The sequence below is a fragment of the Gambusia affinis genome, linkage group LG04 (genome assembly GCF_019740435.1).
Source record: "Gambusia affinis linkage group LG04, SWU_Gaff_1.0, whole genome shotgun sequence".
Taxonomy (NCBI): Eukaryota; Metazoa; Chordata; class Actinopteri; order Cyprinodontiformes; family Poeciliidae; genus Gambusia; species Gambusia affinis.
This window is the reverse complement of record NC_057871.1, coordinates 18,163,153-18,183,504: the sequence shown is the minus strand read 5'-3', so window position 1 is coordinate 18,183,504 and position 20,352 is coordinate 18,163,153. Positions and strand designations below refer to the sequence as shown.

The window sequence follows — 20,352 nt, the reverse complement described above, 5'->3', positions numbered from 1 at the left end:
ATCAACGAAAGAAACTGAGAACTCCTGCTATGAAATTAAATTAATGATAAAATGTAGTTTAATTTAAAGAGATCATTTGGGAATCAATTCACAGTTAATGTTACGTTGATTAGCTGAGACATGCAAGTGAAAATAATACGATGAGAGTCTGAAGAAGGTTAGGCTGTAGAGATTACGCACAGTAAAATTGCTGCAGTTTTAAGGCTGAGCATTAGGGGGTGCTAAGAGAATGAAGGGTAAGTGAAAGCATGGCAAACCAATAAAATCATAAAGGTTTAATTTAATAAAACATACACACGGGAAAGAAATGTTAAGCACAAAAAAAAAAAATCAATTTAACCTTGTTATGAATCCCCCTCCACTTTATTTATCACCCACTGGTCACAGTGTTACCATACAAAATCACTTCCAACATGGAACTGCATTGAATAATTAGGATTTTAATATTCACATTCATTCACACACGCCCACGCACGCACACACACACACACACACACACACCCACACGCACCCAAAACACACTTTCAAAAACCAAAATTAAATACTTTTTTTTTTTTTTACAAAATAGAAAGGGCAAAGGACACAGGGACACAATAAAAGATATTAAGACATGCAGTGACAAATATAAAAAATAGACATTTGTTTCCTTTTTCTGTACATACATACATCGACACATATAAATATATAGAAGTAAAAAAGAGTGTATTTTTGATATACAAAGGTCAAATTGTACAGTTACATTCCATAATAACAAACAGAGGACATGGCACAATATTCAAGTGAGTTTGCCTTTTCCACAGACACACTATACAATATTGTATACTGTAGAATCAAAAACTTAGTTCACACAACAGTTGGCTTCTCCAAGTCTGTTCACGCTGCAGTAAACATTGCAAATGAAGAAAGGATACTTTTTTTCAGTGGATATTCATTTAGAAACGCTCATTCAAGCAACTTTTGAACAATTGGCTCTTTGAGTTCTTGCTTTCAATGCTTCAAAATTTCAGAGCCATGTCTTATGTTTTCTGCAAGTCTTCATAAAGACGCAAAGAGAAACTCTGGTACCATAAACAAGCAGCTGACAAGCAGTCAATGAAACCTGTCATTATACAGTTTTAGCTTGGCACAATGAACAAGAATGTACCAGAATGTAGTGAAATCTTTCATGGCCTTCTCTGTTTCCCCCCTCTTCAGTTTTGTCTGACATCCTGCAGCAGTTTGTTGATCTCCTGGGCCAGTTCGCTAGTATCAACGCCGGCCTCGTGGCGACTGTCCCTGCGCTTGCTGCTTTGGTGACCCTGATGGAAGACGCCGTCAAAGTCGTCCTCTTCGTAATTCTCTGGGATTTCCTCCATGGCTGGCAGCCATTTCAGGTGTGGTGGTTGTCCATTTGTGGAGGTGGAGGAGGAAGAGGAAGAGGGAGAGGAGGAGGAAACATGGTTGTTCACCACAGATGTGTTCCCTGGATTTAAATAGTGTGTATTAGCAGCCCATGCAGCTACACCAGGAGGGTAAACAGGACCTTTACCACCGGGGAGCAAACCTCTACGGCTGTCTTGAGGAACAGCGTTGTTACTATAGTTACCTGCAATGTTGCCACCACGACTGCTTGCCCTCTCTGTGGTTGATGAGGATGAGGGTGGGCTTGTTTCAGTGCACTCAGTGTAGGAGTCTATGTTGGAGGGTAGGAGTCGCTGGAATACAGAGTTCATCTCTGTGAGGAGGGATCCAGTCCCTCCCCCAGCTGCATCGCCTCCTCCCCCTCCTCCTCCTCCTCCACTGAGATCTAGCTCTTCATTCCCAGACTCCTTGCCAAATGTGGAGAAACTCTTGCGATTCTCTGAGTCCACCGAAGACTCATCATCATCTAGCTGGGGTGGCTGGGAGGACTCTTCCCCGGGGATGTACATGTTGTTTCGGTAGTCTGCGGACGATGCAGGTGAGGAGACGGGGGGCATCCAGCATTGGTCAGAGTGTCCCAAGATGCGACATTCATCCGTGCACAGTCTCATAGCTAAAGTAAAAAAATGAACAAACAAAAACAAGAAAAAAAGGACAGTGTCAAGCTAAAGTTCAGATTATGTGCTGGGAAATTTTAATGGCATCGAATATTTTGTGACAGGACTGCAAACAACTCAGATAAATATGTATTGCTTTGAGCAGACTTCTTCATATTTGAAAAAAGTGTGTCATTTTCTGTCAGTAAAATAAAAGTTAAAAATATTTTTAGTTACATTACCATATTTTAATTTAAACCTGAGAATATATATATTTTTTGCTTTACTGATTAAATTCTAGTGGTAAGTGGTAACAAAACTATAGCAGGTTCTCAATAAAAAATAAAAAAAGTAAAAATGTGCAAGAATCTTTTCTTGATTTGATTTGCATTACATATACAAATATAAATTTATGAATGTAGTAGTGTAGCAACTTCAACATTTAGACACAATGAAGAAAATCTCAGGAACTATTTTGTAATGTTGTAGTTGAATATCACCATGTGCCAGAATAAACCATAAGATAGCCTAGGAAACTGAAAGCTTTAATAGAAAGTATATATATTTTAAATCACTTTTAAAACATGTTATAGTAAGTGAGTAGTGAGTAGGTAATAAATTGTATATTACCACGGATTGCAACTTTAAAATCCACAATTTGTGTATTAAAGGTATTTGTGTATCCAATATTATACTCAGGTATATTTGACAAGTTAGTCAGTTGTTTTATAGTTAATTTATTGATTTATTTGCTTAGACATTTGCCCAAATAAAAGCAGCAATTGTATTATTGTCAAATTTAGGCCTAATGGTTGATAGTTGCTAGACTCAATAATGAGTGTATTTAGAATTTGACTTTATGTTCATTGTGAATATTCAACAAATAATTTAGCTATGCAATAATTTACTTGCTTGTATATTTATTTAGAAAATAGGTAAATTCTTGGTAAAAACAAAATACCTGAAAATTGTTTATACTTTAGAGATAATTAGATTAAAGAAAAACAATGGTAACCCTCACTATTAGCTCTAATTCCTATGTCTATTTTATTTATTTCTTAATTAGAGAAAAGACAGCATTTGGGGGTGGAGGGGTAACTGCAACACTTCCAAGTCTTTCTCAAAGGGAGAGATAAAGTGATAAAAAAATGGTCAAGACCACCATCTCTTCCCTTATCCATCTCAATAAAGCCTTAGAATACATTAACAACTACAGAGGAAAGACAGTGAGATGTGAAGGAGCTTTTGGGCAAGCAGGAGAGAGTAGGAGAGAGGGACCTAGGAAGTGGTAGAGGGAGAGAATAACATCATTCTAAAAGCAATTACTATGAATTCTCCTCAGTTCAGACATGAAAGCGCACCACTGTCACTCACCATGGGAAAAAAGGAGAACAGGAAAAAGAAAAGAGTGAAGGGAGGGGAAAAAAACAGCTCCCTGAGACGCATACCGATGAGTGACAGGCGACTCATCTCCGCTCCGGGGAGGATTTTACAGACACGACTCTATCTTAGGGGCAGATAACACACAGACACAACTGCACACGCACAAACAGCCAGCACGCTGTGCCCTCTCTCAGTGTGATAACGAGCGTGGAAATGAGGGCTGTGTGGAAGAATGGGGCAGTGTACAATGGAGATTGTGTCTGCAACAGGGTGAATTTAGAGGCCGTAACAGAAGGTGTAAAGACAAATAATAAGCTTAGACTTGATACTGTCCATGGTGCTGAAATTTGTCAGATAGGTATTAGACTGGACGAGCTGGGAGCTGTCTCACAGATGGCTTGCTTAGGTCAATTTCATATTCTTTCAAATTGGGAGTGAAGAGAAAAAAATAAATAAATCAGTTGTGGAAATGTTAAGTCTCAACATCCCCTTGAGTTTACTCCAAGTGGCTTAGAGCAATTTAGAAATTGCAAAGTGACAAGTTTTACAGAACAGATTTAAGTAAAGTGCGATAATCCTCTAAAACGAGAGGTGACAGCTGAGATATTGCCACAGAAGGTGTCGGGGATGTGAGGGAACTGACTGGTGCCAAGTCATGCTGAGAAAGGTGCAAAAAGTAGAGGAAATAGAAAAAAGTGCCACCGTGTAGCGCCAGCTGTTGAAGCATTTCAGGCAGAAAGGGAATGTAGAAAAGACCTCACCTGGGTGGAGTCGGTGGTGCATTTCGAGGTGCATTAGGTCAGAAAACCCCTCCCCTAGCAGCAGCCTGTCCACAGGGGATTCCCGCCCCATCTCGCAGTCACTGTCCCCCGCCTCACTGTCCCCACGGCCACTGTCCTTCAGACTGAACTTGTCCATGTCCTGTAATGCGTATCTAGGAACAGAAACCACAGTGAGATAGTTTGTAAACAGCATAGTGCTGTTTGAAAATCAATGATGCAAGTTTATGTTTCAGTGCACATGGAAAGCTGGATGAATCAGTCTGCCCGCAGAGGAGACTAGATCTATCATATCAGACTTGAAGCTGCTTCTGCAATATGTCAAATCACAAGACAAGGTTTAGCCCATAAATTCTACATTGCAGGTAGATCCCATCATTAAATCTTTTACAGCAGCCACCAGGGGCATCACTAAATCTATCACTTAGATGTTATAAGGGGATATTATGATGAAAGTTCGGATGGATTTTTAAAACCACAGCCTGGTTTCAATGAGGAATACATGGAAATTGTTGTCAGACAAATGAGTTGCATTCCTTTAGACTGAATGAAACTGGTGTGATAACAATTCGAATGTGGGGGGAAAAAAAAACACTAACAAACCATAAAATCACGCAACAGATCCACTGACAAGTGAAATTCAACTACACAATGAGGAATAAGTGGTTTGTAAAGTAAACAAAGGATAATCTTTTCAGGAAAAAAAAAAAATGGGCGAGGAGGACTGGGGGATTGGGGTAAATTACCTGTAGCTGCGGGAGTATTTGTTGCCACGGAAACTGGGTCTGGGCTGGTACTGGCCCTGATGGAGCATGGACAGAAGCTGTGAGACTTGCTACATCCCCCAAAAAAATGACAAAGCAAAGAAAAAAAAATAAAGCAAACAAAAATAAAAGGGGAAAAATGAATAAAAAATGGGACATTGGAGATGGGGGGTAGGGGGGAGCAAGAGACAAGACAGAAGACAAAATAATGGTTGAGTAAACACAAAATGGATGATGGAGAGGCTACTTAAAATGGGTGAAACAAAATGGATGACACTAAAATGAGAAAAAATAATAACGGGGTACTGGAAGTGCGATGAGACTACGTGAATATGGAGGCACATGACTGGGAGTTCAGTCATCGTAATGATGGAGGTAATGGTAACAGGGTGTAAACAAGGTAAAGACAAAGGCATCTATAATCATCATCAGTTTTAATGAGAGTCAGTCTGAACTACAGGGCACTTTTGATTAAGTCACTGTCACATTTGGAGATGACTTAATTTGCTCAGAGACAGCTGTATGTGGAGGAGGAGAAAGGCTGGTGTATGTGCTTTGTGTGTGCAAGAGGGAGAGCTAGAGTGAGAAAGAGAGGGTGTGGGTGAAATACAGAGAAAATTTAGGACTAATGAATCGCATTAGAAATAATTTAGAGAAACTTGAGGTATGTGTGTCTGCTCATGTTTACCTCCACTGGTGGAGTTGCGTGTGCCATTTCCAGGGCAAAGCTCTCCGGGATGTGATTGGACGAGATGGTCACCAGGCTATTAAGAGATTGGCGACTGTGATGGCTCTGTGGAACCCCCATCTGGGCCCGGTCCATTGGAGGTGTGGTTGATGGTGAGCGGTGGTGAGCCCTAATGGGGAGGGTGCCGTTCACTGTGGGCACCAGGGTGATGTCACCTTTGTGAATTTGGCGTGAAGGTTTCTTTGGGTGGTGCTGGTGGGTGGACTCAGCCACCCGGCAGTTGTAAGAGTGTCTCGCCTCTTTCTTTTCCCTGTTACAGCGGGTGACAAAGGCCACCATGATGACCAGGAGCGTGCCAACGATTACTCCCAATATGATGATGATCATTCTGGATATATTGATTGGAGACCCCCCCTGGTCCATTGGCTGTATATGGTTTTTCATGTTCTCATGGAGGCTGATTTTTAGAACTGCCTTGGCACTAAGACTCTCAGTTCCCTGATCTTTGACCAACACAGTAAGCTCAGCATGCTCACGTGGGAAATTCTCTAGACTGGTGTTGGCTTGGATCTTGCATGTTCTTGGCTCAATAACAAAGTACCCTTCTTCATTGCCACTGACAATAGAGCAGATGAGCTCAGCATTGAGACCTGTGTCACGATCTGTCGCCCTGACCACCGTCACTAAACGTCCAGCCTCTGTGAACTTTGAAGCACGAATGTCTGCTGAAAAATTCCACAACTGTGGAACCACAATGACTGGGGGGTTATCATTTTCATCCAGAATGTTCAGAACAACAGTAGTGTTGCTGGTAAGTGGAGGTTTACCTGTGTCTTTGGCTTGCACAACAAAGGATATATTATTCACCTCTTCTCGGTCAAACGTGCGCAGAGCATAGATGGCACCATTAGAGGGGTCTATAGTGACGTAAGTGGAAATGGAACTTCCATGAATGAAGTTTTCCAAGATGGAGTAGCTCACCTGACCATTGGCATCCAAATCAGGATCAGTGGCTGTGATAGAAGTCAGGTACGCTCCAGGGGCATTGTTTTCCGATTTGAAGATCTCATATCGTCCCTTCTCAAAGCGTGGCGGGTTGTCATTTTCATCTGTAACATGCACTGTGAAGTGTTTGACTGTGGAGAGACTTGGGGTCCCCCTGTCCTCAGCCACAACAGTCAGGCTGAACTCTGACCTCTTTTCTCTGTCCAGGGACACATTGGTCAAGATCATGTAGTTGTTCTCATAGGTTTTCTGCAGTTTGAAATAACCTTGACCATGAAGTTTACACTCAACTTCTCCATTTAACCCAGAGTCCAAGTCTTCCACTCTTACCAAAGCAACAAATGTGTCCAGCAGAGATGCTTCAGATACATAAGCTGCATCTCCATTCCCCTGAGAGGGGAAATTAATACTGATGTCTGGTTTGTTATCATTCACATCTACCACTTTGACCAAGATCTTGCAGTGAGCAGGCATGGAGTTCGGACCCATGTCTTGAGCTTGCACGTCAATGTCATAAGAATTTACTGTCTCATAGTCAACACGCTTGATGAGGGTCAGGTGACCGCTGTCGGTGTTAATTTTGAACGTCTCTATAATTTTAGGAGACACGTGATTGCTAAATGAGTATGCGATTTTAGCATTTGTGCCGTCATCCGCGTCTGTGGCGTTCAAATCAATAAGCAGAGTGCCAACAGGTGAGTTTTCAGGCAGATTTATAACATAGGAGGACTTCTCAAAAACCGGACTGTTGTCATTAGAGTCAGCGATGCTAATTCTGAGAAGGGTCGATCCTGTTCTTGGGGGAACGCCCCTGTCAGAGGCTGTGTACTGAAGTTCGTAGCTGGAGCGCACCTCCCGGTCCAGCTCCCTAAGTACCACCAGCTCTGCGTACTTAACTCCGTCGCTCCTAGACTGCACGTCTATCTTGAAGTTGTTATTTGGCTCTAGTGCGTAAGTGTATAAGGAATTCTCACCGACGTCGGGGTCTGTGGCGCTGTCCATGGGGATGCGCGCTCCGATGGCCGCGCTTTCTGAGATCTCGATGGGGATTAGGGCTCGGGCGAAATGCGGCGTGTTGTCGTTAATGTCCAGCACTTCCACTTCAACGTGAAACAGCTGGAGGTGCTCGGTGGGGAGCGTCAGGACGTCGAACTGGATGGAACAGTTAAGATTCTTCTCGCAGAGTTTCTCGCGGTCGATTTTGGTCCTGATGCTGATCTCTCCGTCCTGCTCACGCACGGTAAGGAAAGAGGAGCTCCCCCGCTGCATCGCTCTGAAGCGCAAAGACACCGAGCTGGGAAGTTTTGCCAAAACATCCGCGACGTCGTCTCTCAAGCGGGCGATTACAGTGCCAACCTTCTGCTCCTCGAAGATCTGATATTTCAGCGTCTTGCCGGCAACGTGCTGCGCCGCCAGCACAAAAACCGTGGCAACTCTCAGCATTCTTGTTAAAAAGAGTCCCTTCATTTTCTACCCACTAGTCCTGCTGGAAAAATGGCTACAAAAAATCCAAAAAAAGATCAGCGCCACCTTTAACTTAAGAAATGCTCTGGCCGCTCAATCAGCAACTGCATTGCTTTTTTTTCTGCAAAAACACGCAGTTAAATAAAGACTGATTTGAATTTTTGCCAGGTCCCATAAACTCATCTGATTCTCCTCACAACCATCCTTTCTTATCAGTCAGAGTTTTTGCTGCGTGAATCCAGGCTGTGTACCACTGGAAATGTGCGCGTATCTCTCCTTCTCCTACTTGCATCTGTGCGCCGTGCGCTCTCTTCCGCTCCCTCTCTCCGTTTGAGCTTGCCTCCGCACAGACTTTACCCAAAAGAAAGAGGAAAGAACGAAAGATCCCGCCTCAAATTTTCTTGCCGCACTTCTGCTTCTGCTCCCCCTTCTTTTTTATGACATCCCCCAGTAAAGACAAACGATTTTTTTTTTAAACCAAAAGCTGGCTGGTGGCTACTTGATATCCAAAGGAGGGAAAGGAGGCGCAAGAAAGGAGGGGAAAGTGGGTGAAAACCCCGCCTTGGATAGGTTGATTCTTGCAACTTTTACGATGAACCATTATGGATCGGGAGATAAATCCAAGAAAGAAAGAAAGCTAAGAATCCTCCTTTTGAGTTATTTTTATCACTATCCATCATTTACATAGGCATATTTATTATTCTCTCTCCTTCTCCAAAAATGATGGAGACGCAGTTATTTTAAATCCTCATCAGACATACCTCTTAGTTATATGCATTATTGCACGCCGCCTTTAAGTCTTAATACGCCTTTTAAAACATAATATTTCAGCAGGAACAAGCTGCTGTGCGCCCACTCCTACACAGTGACTTAAGCACTTGCTGTCTCGTCATTAAAGCACCTCACCTTCTTTGTTTTTTTTTCTTCTTCCTGCTCTTTGAAGTGGCTGACTACATCTCTTTTTCATGCACAGGAACTTTGTAGTGGACACACTGACTGAAGTATCTTTCACTTGTGCTTAATCTGTGCTTGTCTGTGTGGGTGAGAGTGTATAAACTGGGTAAGCCTTGTGGCGAATCGCGCTGAAAAGGGAGCCGAGCTCTAATGAATGCCTTTTAAGAGTTGGTCACGCCGAGAAACAGCTCCGTCCCCCTCCCGTGTGCAAATATACCCAGCATCACTTCAAACTCCCTGCAGGATAGGGTATTTTTGATAACGAGCGCAGCATCCGCAACTCACTAGTTCAAGCATACCGTTTTCAGTTGACCAGGGGGGAAGAGGACCCAATACGCATGAATGCGCAAGCACACACGAGACCAGAGCATTGGGAGAGAGCGAGGAGAGAAGGAGATCTAAGGTTTAATAAATGTGCGCAACAGAGACCGTGCATTCTGGTCACCATCTGGCGCGGTTTGTTTGACACCGGGACCCCACGATTACAGCCGACCCAACAGCACCCTAGCAGAGCATCCCCACCACAGCTCCCTAAAACTGTGAAGAAATAAGTTGTCATGGGGGATTGTGGACTGCACCACCAAGTACCGAACAGCTTTTCCACATTCATTCACACATTTGTCACGTGTGAATGTGGTTGTTGTTCTTGTTGGGGTCCAAAGATGAGGAAAATGTCCTTAATCACTCTGTCACTTGATATACCAAGCGACCACACATAATTAATTCGAGTTAGTGGCTTGAAAAACTTTTTTATTTCGCAGTAACTTTTTTGTTGGTGTATGTATGACATAAATCGTGGATAGTAAATGATGCAGTCCACAATTCTGCTTTTTGGAAGAGTGGAAAGAGGAAGGCCATTGTTGAAATATTTTGCAGTTTGTCACACGCCATGCAAAATGAAAGCTAACATGAAAGAAGATACTCTGATAAAATAAGGAATTGAAAATCTTCAGCCTTCATGTGTGACAGAAAACCAGCACTCTATATCAACCTGAGTACAATGTTTAAGAGTTAAATGTACACGTTAATTGGATGATGAATGGAATGCGTACAGGGGAATCCTGGAAGAAAGCTTGTTAAGCTTGTTTCACCTTGTTAAAAGGTGAAACTTTACTTTACAGTCAGTTAATAACTGTAAGCATAAACCCAGACCTGTATAAGCATGGTTTAAAATCAAAGCATAATCATGGGTCAATCAAAATCCATATCAACATCTAATTGAGAATTTTTGAAAACTGTGTTTCAATGTTTTTTAATTCAATCTGATTTTTTTACAAACAGTATTTGTGAAAATTTGCACAACTTTCCAGATGGCAGAAACATACCCCAAAAGACTCGCGTCTGTAATCACAGCAAAATGTGGGTTTACAAATGCATTGACTCAGAAGGGCTTAAAGAAAATTTATGCCATATTTTAAAAGTTGTATTTGAACAAAAAATACATAGAAAATCATGCACAACTTTTTTTTGTTTTGTTTTGGGTTTTTTTGCAGGACATTCAAATATAATTGATTGTATTCTGTGGTTGCAACATGGAAAAAAATGTGAGAAAAATAATAGGAGGTTTGCAAATAAATACTTTCCCATTAAGACAGATTGATTTCCAATTGGTTACGTCACGACATCTTTCGGTCTAAGTATTTATAAATCATTTTCTAAGTAAGACAGATAAGAGATAGCATCTGGCGACAAATGAGTAATTTAAAAACATCTGCAAAACTCACTGGATGAGAAATATGATCAAATGCCAGGTTAAGGCGTAATGATGTTGTTCGTTTAACACCAAGTTCTTCATTTAGTCTGTTAATGCAATGCATCTGCACATCTCCTAAGTCTTCTTTGTGTCTTTTTCAATGGAACAAAAGCTTATTAAATATTCCAAACGTGCATGGACACCAACCTAAAGCTCCCTCTTTTTTAAACCTGACTCGTAAATTAGCGGAAAAAACCTCATTTATTCCCACTCGTAGTGTCTATTCACTGGAGGAGCCATGTCTGCAAAATGTTTGAGTTCACTCCTTTTTTGCACATCTTTCACTACAGCACAGTTGTTTTTCTTTAAACAGGTTTAATGTGGGCGCCCAGCATTTCCATAGCTCCAAATGCTCACAATGGAGTAATGCAATTACTCCCTGTGTCCCAAGGAAGCTAATCACATTTGGAGAACAAAGTCTGCTCCGGAGTTTGTGGAAAAAGTAAGCAAAAGAAAAGGGACATGGTTTGGAAGGGGGTGCGGGTGCACGGAGGTATTAAAAACGACAGAATACAACAATTAATGTATAGAGGGGGGTGGGCTATAATCTAAGTAAAAGAAAAGCAGATGGAGGCTTAATACGTTTAGGCACGCTAGATAATCAGAGGAGCCAAACAAACAGTGGATTTAGAGCTAAGTAATTCATGCTACAAATATTCATCCCCCCAGCAGGTGCAAAGGAGGGGTGTCTGTAGATTTGGAAAGATTTTCTTTAACTTCTGTTTTTAGCCTCCTATACATATTTTTATTGATCCATTGATGTTTCAGAAGCCTAAAGCTGTCTCTACAAATGGATGCAATCAGCACCTACAAGCAAACTGCCTCTTGCTTGGCTGCAGAACTGTTCATGCGGTGTCTACAACTCCTTTTGTGTGTCCAGATCTTATAGCCACAAACTCAAAGAGTGAATCAAACATCTCTCAGCCATAATTATATGTTCACCCTTTCATGTTCCACCACCGTGGACTCAACCCCTCAATCCCTTAATGTCAGCCAATATTGTTCTTTATGGCTATTCCAGGTCACCCAGTCCTTGTTTTTATTTACCCCAGCAGAAATGTAGCACTCAATTTTAGTTGAAACCAAGATGTTGAAAGTCAGAGTTAATTATATTATTTCATTAACTATAACGAATTTTCAACTGCATTTAGTTTTCAACATACTCCTATTAGTGGACTTCTTTTGTCCGTTCGCTTGTGAACCATAATTTCCTGATGTTGCTCTGTAAGGTGTTTATATTTATTCAATGAAAATTTGCTCAGAAGGGAATATAGGCACCGCAGGTTTAAGAAGCGGTTGCATTAAATTGCATCCAGATAGCAGTGGAAACAAAAGTGTGTGTGCGAGCATCAGGGTGCGGTGATTCTTTTGGTGGTTTGGTTGTAAAGGCACGCGAGCATCTGTCGCCTCGTCTGGCCATTCATTGTCACTCATTCAATTAGCTGCTATTTGGTGGATTCCCTTTTTTGCCAAGGGGAGGAGAAGGACCACAGAGGGGACAGGAGCTTGCTTTCACTGCTGCTTGAAGGGGAAAGTTGAAGCCGTCCCCCACCACACATGCCCACCCCCACCACACACACACGCACCTAACTATAAAGAACTACCCCCATCAGAGCTGTGATTGTTATTCATTCCTGTATTCCCTTGTATCTTCTCCTCTGCTTTCCATAGGGTTCCACAGAGCTTTATTGCTTTATCACCACTATTATCTGTTTTTGTGCGTGTGTGTGTGTTTATGTGTTTATTTGTATGCGTGTGTAAGCAGACGAGAGGGGTAGCCAAGTCTTTTCATGCTCACAGTGAGTGCGCTGATCGCAGTACTCTGAGTGCAGCATATTGCTTGGGATGTCAACAGTTGCGCGACAAATTTATTGCCTATGCAAAGAAAGAATGTGACTGGTCACCTTTAAAGTTAGCATATTGCTGTTCTGCTTTGACAGTCCTATCCTCACTCTTACAGCATGTTATTACTGCTTAAAAGACTGTGTCTACCAAAGTGGTTGAGAACTGTATGATTTTTTCTCTTTCGTGAAAGGCAAGTGTACTGTTGCATTTGAGTCTCCAGTTAGTAGATTTCTGTTTTGTTATGTTCTACTCCATTAGTGATCCTTGTTTGTTTGCTTCATAATCATCCAGTCATTCTTTCCTTGGCCTAATTCTCTGCATGATTCACAGCAGACTCTTTGTAAACACACACACATACGCTCCCACACACACACGCACACATGCATCTGTGGGGTTTGTGCACACATTCTCTTACCAAAAAGGCACTGACAGCAAATTGCCCTGGCCCACCAAGACATGGCACAAAGAAACACAAAGGCTTCACAAGCAATCACCACCAAAGCAGTGAGGACAGACCATCTAGATTCTCAGACATTCAGAAGGAAAAATGGGCAGTGGAAACAAATTACAGTTAAAAGCAGATTTAATGATAACCCCACAAAATTTAAGCTGAAATTAATATTTTAATTTGACAAACATATTTCTTCTGACAAAGTAATAGCAACATTGTGGGGTGGTCTTTCCAGAGTTTTGACAGGAATCTGAGAAACAGAGGATTAGTGTAAAAGAAAGAGGTTTTCCTTCCTCAAAGACTAGGAGCTCAATACCAAAGACATGTTGTTAAAATGCCAGTGGAAAGACGCAAATCCCTGGTAAGCAATTATTAGAAGAGGTCCAATAATAATTTAATTTAATTTAATTGCAATTTGTAACTTTTTTCACTGGAAAAGGGTACAAATGTTTGACATGTAATTTTTACAGTAAAATTTAAATTAAAGTAGACACATTACTTATTTCCCCCCAAATGGAACCAATTATATTCAGTCTCATTCCAGAAACAGATTTTTTTTTTTGATAAAAATAATTTGAAATATAAATCTGCCTTTTATATAAATGATTTAGAGTTTTACTGTCAACAAGCACTTCATGCTCCTGATTGTGGCGAGGAAGAAAAATGACAACTTGAATTGAACGGTATGACGTATTTTCTAGGCACGTAGTGCTATTTTGTAGCAAAGTCATGTAGCTTTGTCACCTTCAGTTGTTATAAAAATACTGTAACCATCAAACAAGACTTAAAGAAATGTGATGCCTTGAAAGTGACCTCTGTCTCTTTAAGATGCTTCTGCTCATTCCAACATCCTGCCTATAGCACATTATGTCAACAATGCTTTTCCATTATGCAATTTGCAGCTATTCTCGCAGTGTTGCACTGACAAAAAGTCAGTGCTCAGTTTGATGAGCTGAGCAGACATGCAGTTCTACCAGGAGTTTGCTAATTGCTGTTGGTGCTAGTCTGAAGGAGCTGAGAGAGACAGGGCTGGGGGAAGGGTGCTCTGATAGTCAGAAGGGAAGCTCAACTGGACAGCACAGCTTCATGAAAAGATTTTGTGGAAATAGGGAGCCTCCAGTGAATGCAAACATAGGTAACCAGAATGATTGCCTGATGAGATCCAATGATTTCTCAAAGACAAATTAAAGAATAACAGCAACACTCTGAGTATCCATCCATCCATCCATTTTCTGTTCACCCTTGTCCCTAATGGGGTCGGGAGGGTTGCTGTTGCCTATCTCCAGCTAATGTTCTGGGCGAGAGGCGGGGTACACCCTGGACAGGTCTGTCGCGGGGCAACACAGAAACAGACAGGACAAACAACCATTCACACACACCCTCACACCTAGGGAGAATTTAGAGAATCCAATTAACCTGACAGTCATGTTTTTGGACTGTGGGAGGAAGCCGGAGAACCCGGAGAGAACCCACGCATGCACAGGGAGAACATGCAAACTCCATGCAGAAAGACCCCGACCTTCTTGCTGCAAGGCAACAGCTCTACCAAGTATGTCTCTAAGTATGTCTTTGATTAATCACATTGTAACATGATGCCCCTCTTTAAGAGTTGAGTAAATAAAAACTCAAAATGTGTTGTGTGCATTGGTATTCAGCTCGCTTTACTCTAATACTCCAAAATAAAATAATGTCAGAGCAATTGTCTTAAGAGGTCATCTAGTTGGCAAATAAGGAATTATACAATTAAATGTCAGTGTGAAAACAGTGGAGGGCAATTTTATTATCAGCTAAATGTTCAGCCAATGAAGTTAAATTCCAAAACCAAGTCAATCAATATTTAATACCAGCTTATACATGTTGGCAGTCGGATACTTCTAAATATTTCCTTGACTTTTTAACGATCCCTTTTGGAGTGGAGGCAGCCTATATCAATTATACAGCAGTTCAGTGAGACAATATAAGCATCAAATGTATATTAATTAGGAGGCCACTTGAGAGCCCTCAGCTCCGTTTCTTTTCTCTAATGCCTTGCAGGTCACCTTGAATTAATGAAGAAAACAAAGTTAGGGCTTATTAGTCTAAGGGAGGAAATGCTATCAGATGTAAGACACATCTATGGGTCCCTGATTGTGCATATGTGTGTCCACACACGCACTGTTTACCCATTTGTGTCAACGTGTGAGTGCGTGTTTGTGTGTGTGCGCGCATGATTGACGGGTTGTTGATTTGTCGGGGACTGCCTCTTGCACGATACGATGTCTGTATGTCGTTGATGACTGACAGCTAATTTGGGGTCCAGAGATTAGTGTTTTAGAAAGGGAAGACTCTCGGAAACATGTCACATCCAAACAGAATTGGTCTTCAGTTGGTCCGATTTCTTTGATAGAGCATGTGTGTCAGGCTGGTAATGAGGACAGGCCAGACTTTATCCTCATGAAGGCAGCCATCATCTCTTGATATATCTGTTTTAAAACATGCAGTGACAGCTGCTTTTTTGAAGATGTCAGTGGACATGAATGAACGGTATCAAAACATTTGCATCAGTGCCTCTTACAGCTACAAGAAAACAACATATGACAGCTCTATTGACAAAAGTTGTTCCTTCAGCTGCATGGCTTCTAATGAGGTCAAGGTCTCGAGTTTTGCCAAACAAATCCCAGGGATTTGTTCGTTTTCTCATCATTTTTTAAATTGGGAAGAAGAGGAAGTAGAGGAACGTCAAGCCAAAAATCCATCGACTTCAAATACAAACACAAACAGAAGCAACCACATTTCTAACTAGCTCCAGAAACTTGCTGGCAGACATTAGACTGGTAGGTGCATGTTTAAAACCAGGTATTCAGGAAAGGGGTGCATGGTCTGAGTGACACAAAGCCCTGTCTGTTTCTGCAATCTGCAGTGCTTACAACCTGGACTGATTAAAAGTAACATAAGTTGGAGTTCAACAGACCTACACTTTTGCTGCTCTGTTCTAAGCCCAGACATCCATAAAATCTGTGTATGTGTGAAAGCGCTTCTAGGTCTGTGTGTGATTGTATGGCTATATCCAGGAGGTGATTTTCTGCCTGAGGTTAGGCCCTTACCAGACAGCTACATGTTTAAGTATCCCCTGCTGACCCACTTCCTGGGGTTGCACAAGGGTTACACTTATTGAGGTCTGACAGCTGTGACATAAGTGGGATAGATGGTCGGTATGATAACATAGGGATGAAATATGTTGAAAGACCAGGTAAAATGGTGATTGTGTGTAAGGTGAAGAAACCTTCTGATCTGACCTTTTACCTGTATTTGACTGCTTTCACAATATCCGAGACAAAGCTTTTTAAATTAGTCATAACAATCCCTAAGATAGTGTCCTGAATCTATAAAAATCAATGTTTTTATGACTCTGATGTGTTACGGTCAAAGTAATTATCTCAGTGTTTGTCAGTGCATGTACAAGTTTTCTTCTATGAATAATTGTACTGTGGTAATTTGAAAATTAAAAAGAAGCTTCTTAAATAATTAACAGTTGTTGAACTTGTTAAATATTTAAATTATTTTTCTTTGCTCTCTGGAATGTCACTCTTTGCATCATGTAGTTTTTTTCTACAAATGTAGTTTGCTTACATTCTTGGTCTCTTGCCTCAAGAATGTGATAGAAAGAAAAAGGTAGAGGCCATTCATTTAGGTACCTGTCTGGCATAATAAGGCAAAGAGGTTCTTACATATACCAAACAGACTGTTGTGACATCTAGCTCTCATGTAATTGTCAGACTGAGCTGCAATATATATATATATATATATATATATATTTGACAAATTTATGTGAAACATTTCTTCCTGAACTCCTCTGACATACTTATCATCAGAGACATTAAGTATATTGTGTTCAAATGCAGAGGAACCACCTAGCACATCCCCCAAAATTTACAAAAAAACCATTGGCCTTCCAGTCTGGGTGAAATGTTCAGTTTTTTCACTAAGATTTAACCATAAGCCAGGCTCAGAAATGTAATTATTGCAGCTGCGTGCAGGTTGGTTCCATTAGTGAGTGAAAAACCTGTTTACAGATCATAATGTAGACACTGTCTATTTCAGAATTTTTAATTATTTGTATTTTCAACTCCTGAAATGTCACCCTTTATGAAATCTTATTTTCTTTAGATGTAGTAGTCCTTTGATTTATCTTTGTTCTTTTTTTTCTTATCAAATTATTTGAAAATAGATATTACTTTGAGATATTTATTCCTGACTAGCTCCCAGCGTTTCTTAGTGTCTTTGGTATTGTTCTCAGTTGACATTTGATAATTTTAAATCTAATGTATATTAATTTTTATATATGTGTATGCATAATATAAGGGTCTATAAGCATTTAAACATGGAAGACTTGTGTTCAAAGCACAGGGATTGTTAAAACATAAATGGGGGAAACAGAAAGTGTGGAGTTAGAAATGGGGGGATACAAAGACGGAATAGGAAGAGTTAGTGCAAAAATGAATAAAGATTTAGGAGGGAAAACTATAGCAGTTTACTAAGATGAAAAGAGATGAAAACTTCTGTGTACCCTCTGGCCCTTCAGATGTTCATGATTAAAACCTCTCTCCTCCATCATTTGCACACACCACTTCTCACCTAAACTTAATGAAAACAACGCTGGATTGATTTGTGACAACCTTGAGAGAGCTGGGGTACTTCAATATGTGTGTGAGAGTGCAGACTCCTAGGTGTGACTGCCATTTGTGTGTATGTGCAAGTGTCCCTTATTAGTCATACTCTAGCCTAGTCACACCTGAACTCCCACTGATTTGGTCAGGGGAGCAGAAAAAGAAAGACCTTGGGAAAGGTTATACAAACTAGGGAGATAAAGTGGATTCAGACAATCATTTAGTTTTTTTCTTTTTTTTTTTTTTTTTCTGGAAGGCAGTGTTGCTGTAAAGATGAACAAATTGTCCACAAATTTCATAAGCTCTTAGGCTTTGCTGTGGAAATGCTTAACATGGTGTCTTGAGTTTATGCAGGAAATTTTTGTACAGAAGCCAAACAGTGAACAGCAATTGTTCAATCAGGCTCAGCAGGCACGCAAGTTACAGAGGTGCAGGAATGGCAGGGAAGGGAAACGAAAACAGAATTTGGACAAAATGACAAAGTGGATGGATGGTGGCTGGATAAAATGGAAAGATGGATGAAATTATGACATTTCATAAAGTGAAGCCAATTTTATTATTCAAATCCTCACTCTCTTGACAATCAAGGTGACTGATGTTGCATTTAATTTGGTTTCATTCCTCCTCACCTGACCTGCACATGCATAATATTGCATTCTTATTACTGCCAGTCACTTGATATTCAAGAGAGATTATTCTTCCAACATGCCAATTACCAAATTTTCCTTCAGATCCCTGTTTACTACTCTGAAAATAAGTTTTTGTTTTTTTTTTCAAACTAACTGATATTATAATGATTATGGTGGTATGAAGGGGGAAAAAAGTTATGAGGCTAAAACAGAAAAAGAAAATCTACAATTTCAACTGTGAAATGGTTCGGGGTTGTGGAGAATATAAGAATTCTGAAATGATCTTTGGTGAATGTTATACTTACTTATAATCATAGGTTTACTTTGTTGTGACATGTAAACAAAGAATGCAATATCTGCTCCGTTTCAGCATACCAACCCACTCTTGCTGTGGTAGTCTCTGAGTTCGACCCACATTCCATTACTATATAAGGAAGAGGGATGCAACTATGGAAGGTTGTTGAGCAAAGCAGACTAACATGAAATAAACCATGGTCACGTAGGTGGATGGAGAGGAAAACCGCAGGACAAAGAGGGAATGTTTTTTTTAATACAACAGTTTGTACACACAAAAAGACCTCCGACCTCACTGGAATTGCCACTGGACAATGTTGAATGTGTTTTGATGTGTAAGTGGCTCTTCAAGATATATCTTGTGACTTTATTAAAGATTAGTTGATTTTAACTCACTGACTCTTCTGGAATCTCCTGCATTAACGAGTCTGAGCCAGAGACGCTTAAGTCTCCGACAGGGTGTAGCAGATAACTCAGCGATCTGACAAGTAAATATCAATTTATATGTGAAATGAAAAAAAGCCAAATAATATTAATCTGACTCACAGAACTTGACACAGAAAAATATTTCTCTAATGCGCAAATAGAGATGAGGAAAATGTTCATCGAAGCTGCTTATCATTAAACAAGCCTCATCAAGTCTGCGTTGCTCCTTGGCTGGTATTATTGCCTCCTCTGCTAACAAGCAAATAATTCACTTTACAGCCTTCTTCCAGTGCTATGTAAACAGCAAATGAAAAGGATGCTCTCTAATGGTTTTACTTTAAAAACTCCAACACAAAAAACCACACATTGCCTAAATGCAAACTGTCGCTCCCAGGGGCCTCATCAATGGTGGGAAACGAGAGCAGGCAGTAAATAAACACATGCTGATACAACGTCAAGTTAGCCACAATTATGCTTACATTATAAGTACTGAAACACACAGAAGCATATTATGCTGATTAACATGCCCTCCAATTTTTTTTTCACTTTTTTAAAACACCAGCCAAACAAGCATGCATCATAATTACCCAAATTAATTCCCACAAGTACCACATCATCATCAACACCAGCTTTTGTTCATGCTTGATTACTTTTACATGTAGTGAAAGCTACCCGGTGTTTAACATCTTTCTGTCTCACATACACACTCTGATTCAGGAGGCATACCAGGAAACCTCCAAGCAATGATGGCTTTCATCTGTAATAAGAACAAGGCAGGACACTGAGCTCCAGTGTTGTAATCAATAAACATTATTGTGAGTTCTTACCTTCCTACTCATGTGCGAGCTCTGTTTTGATTTTGATGATTTATTCTACACAGTTCCACCATAATGACTTATATGACCCACAGAGAAACACAGGAAGACATCCATGGCAATGTTGTTTTCTCAAGGCAGTTTGAGAAAACAAACATATTCAAACTTCGTTGTAGGCTGTTATTTGGGATAAAAGCCAACAGATTGTATTTCCTACATTTTGATATCCTTTGTAAATTGATATAGTTAGAGCTTACAAATACTTATGCATAGGGATGAATGTGAGGAAGGTTGAAGCTTGTATATTTGAGTAGATTAAATTGGCTGGTTTGCTAGCCCAACTTACCTTGGGCTACACATTTTTGACACCATTCCAAAGGCTTAATATTAGACGGATTCTTACACTCCAAAACCAGTTTTGACATATGCTTGTGATCACTGTCCTCTTGAAACACACAC

General features: G+C 40.6%; 1 protein-coding gene across 2 annotated transcripts; it reads right to left on the bottom strand.

Annotated features, from left to right (window-relative positions):
- Positions 1-306: 306 nt before the first annotated feature.
- On the bottom strand, positions 307-8,597 carry pcdh18a (protocadherin 18a). 2 transcript variants are annotated; one of them, XM_044115017.1, is made up of 4 exons: positions 5,612-8,597; positions 4,906-4,961; positions 4,142-4,314; positions 307-2,014 (listed from the first exon to the last, which is right to left on the bottom strand). In XM_044115017.1, the coding sequence occupies exons 1-4, from the start codon at positions 8,081-8,083 to the stop codon at positions 1,191-1,193; spliced, it is 3,525 nt and encodes a 1,174-aa protein (XP_043970952.1). In that variant the 5' UTR covers positions 8,084-8,597; the 3' UTR covers positions 307-1,190. The 2 variants fall into 2 exon arrangements, with proteins under 2 accessions (XP_043970952.1, XP_043970951.1); XM_044115016.1 differs by having other exon boundaries at positions 4,906-4,994; positions 5,612-8,513.
- Between the last annotated feature and the right edge of the window lie 11,755 nt (positions 8,598-20,352).